Raw genomic sequence first — 3,249 nt, 5'->3', positions numbered from 1 at the left:
AGATAGAGATGATTATTCTGAGACTTTAAGGAGGCACAGACCTCAACCAAGTAGAGAAGGGTGGTAAGTGTGTCCTAGGTGGAGGGAATATCATATATGAAGCTAGAAAGTCTTTGGAAGCAGTGTGGTGTGGCTGGACCACAGGGTGCTGGGAGTTGAGAGGGATTGGGGAGGACGGACTCTAAGTACTAAAGAACACAGAAGAAGGTAAGCAGCCTGCAGCCCAGGAGGAAGTCTGTCCTCAGTGAGCCCTTGAATTTGTTTCTTTCCTGGCACAGATCTCAGAAAAAAAATTTTCCAAGAGGATTTCTTTATTCATTTGCTTCTTACAAAATCCTTTTTTTAACCCTGCTGAGCTAGCGCCCCTGTCCAGGGCACAAAGCTTCGATGTCAACACCCCCGAGCCGGGGCATGTGCGTACTTTCAGGGGTGGAAGCCTAGCTTGCAGGATCCCATCGCTCTTTCCTAAGCTTTTGCTACAGCCCTATGAACAGTGCTCCACACCACAGGGGGACGTTAACAAGTGCTTTTTACGTGACTTAGCATAATTTCATAAAGCACCATTTCTTTTAATGCCTTGAGGTATTAATAGGTGGTACGTGACAGAGTTTTCTATAAATTTAGGGAATGCTGACTAAAAAAGGTTTTTTTTTAAGTTTCAGAATGTCTCAGGGCTTTTCTTCTATAAGCCAATTATTACTCTTCAAGAGGGGCCTACACTTACGTGACCCTGGCACCCTTATTTCACAGACCACCTCACTGGTACACACTTGGAAATGCTGCCTTGGAGGCCTGCTTGGTATCCCCCCCCCCCCTGCCTAGTATTAGGGACTGGCTTTTCTCATCCTCCTGTGCACTGATTCTATTCCCACATCCCTGTACTATCCATTAAAACCCACACAGACACAGCTCTAAATTGTTATTTCTCTCAGTGGGATGGCATTCTGATGGTGGAATGTCAGACCACCACAGGCCTGGGGAATATAATCTTTTGGGGGCATGGAACTACCTCAGCCTCCATGTTCATGACATGACCATCCCCACTGCCCTAGAGCATTTGCTAATACAGCGCTTGCCCCAATACCTCCTCTCTGTATTGTTTCATCTGTTTTCACTCTGACCACCTCCTTCAGTTTGCCTAAATGCTTTCCTAGCTTTCCTAGTACATAGCCCCGTCTGCCCCAACTGGCTTAGCTTGTATAGTACTGGTCACCCTCTTCTCTCTTCAGTCACTCAAGATTCAAATGCACATAATAGGAATGAACATCTTATCTGTAAGCCCTCTTACAGTCTCTCCAGTGGAATAGTAAATATCATGATTATGCATATCTATTCACATATTATAGTTTTGCATCTATGTTCTTGAAAGTCTTTAATACATAATTACTTTTGGAGGTAGTACTTTTACCACATATCTTTGACCCTTTACGGTAACTGTAATACATTTTATTGTATGCTTGGCCCAAAGTTATGATACTATCGGCACATTAAGACATATTCTTTGTAATCCCCATACAAATCTTAGCTTAGATGACTACAACCGCCGGGTAACTCTGTGTAATGGAACCTATGAAGGTTTATTGAGAAGAAATCAAGCAGGAAGAAACGGTGAGAAATTGCCATCCTTAAAAGACATAGAAGATTGTCTGTCTCTCAAGCAGTTTGACAATCCTCCTTTCTTCCAGAACTCTACCTTCAGCTTCAGGTATGTGCTCTGAGCTGTGTAAGACGGGCACTTGACAACACTTAGGTTTTCATGCTCGTGGTTGAAATGAATTGAAAGGAAATTCAGGTGTTAGGAGACAAAACTAAGTAATGAAGGGGCTTGATAAGAGGGGATAACCAGGAATTAGTGTTAGAAAAGTCATCATCTGCCCACTATAATTAATAGTGCAGTTTTAATAATTTAGCTATTTAGAACCATTTTTAAATATTTCTAATTTCTGTACACATATAGGTATAGTCTTCAGAACCAGAGAACCTCATCAACTATAGTATTTTAAAAATATTTGCCAAAATAATTTTGCTCATGATCTTTCTTATACTTTTCTGTCTTTTTTTTTTTTTTTAAATCTGCCTGCCATAGACCTTAAAATGGGGGTCTGATATCTCAGAGGGGAATTACAGGCTTCATGCAACTCAAATTATAACACAGCAATAACATTACTATGCTTGAAATTTAAAGGTCAGCTCTAATAATTCTCTCCCTCTAAATAAACTTTAAGAATTATGAGAAATATGTATGTATGTATATAAGTAATATTTTAAACAAAGATAAATGAGACTCCAAAAAGAAATGGTGGGTAGATTCATATTCTTTTCCCAAACTTGGTTTTCTCTTTTCTGTGTAAATTATATAACTGGTGGGTTATTTGGGGCCAGGGTGTGGGTAGACTGAACTTAAATGCAGAGGTTGTGCTGAGTGTAACAGGTCTCAGGGTCTGTGATGGGCTGGCACAGTCCTCAGGGTAGTGTCAAAGGTGACATAAAGGGCAACTTTTAAGATTATCTTGAAAAGAAACATGCATTAGTTTTCCATTGTGATAAAAATGCTTTTGACACAGATTGCATTCCATATAGATTTAAGGGAGTGGTTCTCAAAGTGTGGTGCCCAGACAACCATAATTTGCATCACCTTGGAACTGGCTGGAAATATAAATTGGTAGGACCCCACCTGAACCTACTGAATCAGAAACTCTGGAAGTGGGGTATGAAATAAGTGTTTTTCTCCAGTGGTGCTGTTATATGCTTAAATTTGAGGATCACTGAGTTAGGGTATGGACACTGAAAATGGAAAGGTTAAAAAAGAAAGAGAAATTTGGGGATATGTTTAGAACACTGAATATGTATTACAAATAAGCTGCAGGTCTATTTAGTTGAGAAATAGGAATATAAAGAGTATATGTTGATCTAAAAACATTTACTGATCACAGACCATGTGCTGGGTGTGGTACTGAGTCCTGTTAATAAACTCAGAAGAAAACTGCTCTCTAGGAGTTCATTGCCTGGCCTAGGAGACAGATGTGAGGGTAAAAAATTGTCATACAGACACTAAAGAGATATAACCCAACTGAGCAAGTGCAGAACCAGCGCTGAATAAGAGTTCCCTCCCCTTAGAGGAGATCATCATTAACGGTTTGGGCTACTTCTTAGTTAATGAGCCATTTCCCTACCCAATCTCAAATTAGAAGATGATTCAGCAGGCGGGGGCAAATGAAAAGCCTTTATCAATCCGTGACTGTTGCTGAC

The 3,249-nt window shown here is 40.4% G+C and overlaps 1 protein-coding gene across 1 annotated transcript in view; it reads left to right on the top strand.

Moving 5' to 3' along the window:
- The window catches only part of DCT (dopachrome tautomerase), a 34,505-nt gene that overhangs the window by 9,617 nt on the left and 21,639 nt on the right, over positions 1–3,249 (top strand). The window contains exon 5 of the mRNA XM_015567725.1: positions 1,526–1,705. Within this exon, the coding sequence (XP_015423211.1) occupies positions 1,526–1,705 (180 nt within the window). The remainder of the gene's footprint in view (positions 1–1,525; positions 1,706–3,249) is intronic.

The sequence above is a fragment of the Myotis davidii genome, unplaced genomic scaffold (genome assembly GCF_000327345.1).
Source record: "Myotis davidii unplaced genomic scaffold, ASM32734v1 scaffold419, whole genome shotgun sequence".
Lineage (NCBI taxonomy): Eukaryota > Metazoa > Chordata > Mammalia > Chiroptera > Vespertilionidae > Myotis > Myotis davidii.
The sequence above is the reverse complement of the archived record's forward strand: the minus strand, read 5'-3'. Positions and strand labels throughout refer to the sequence as shown.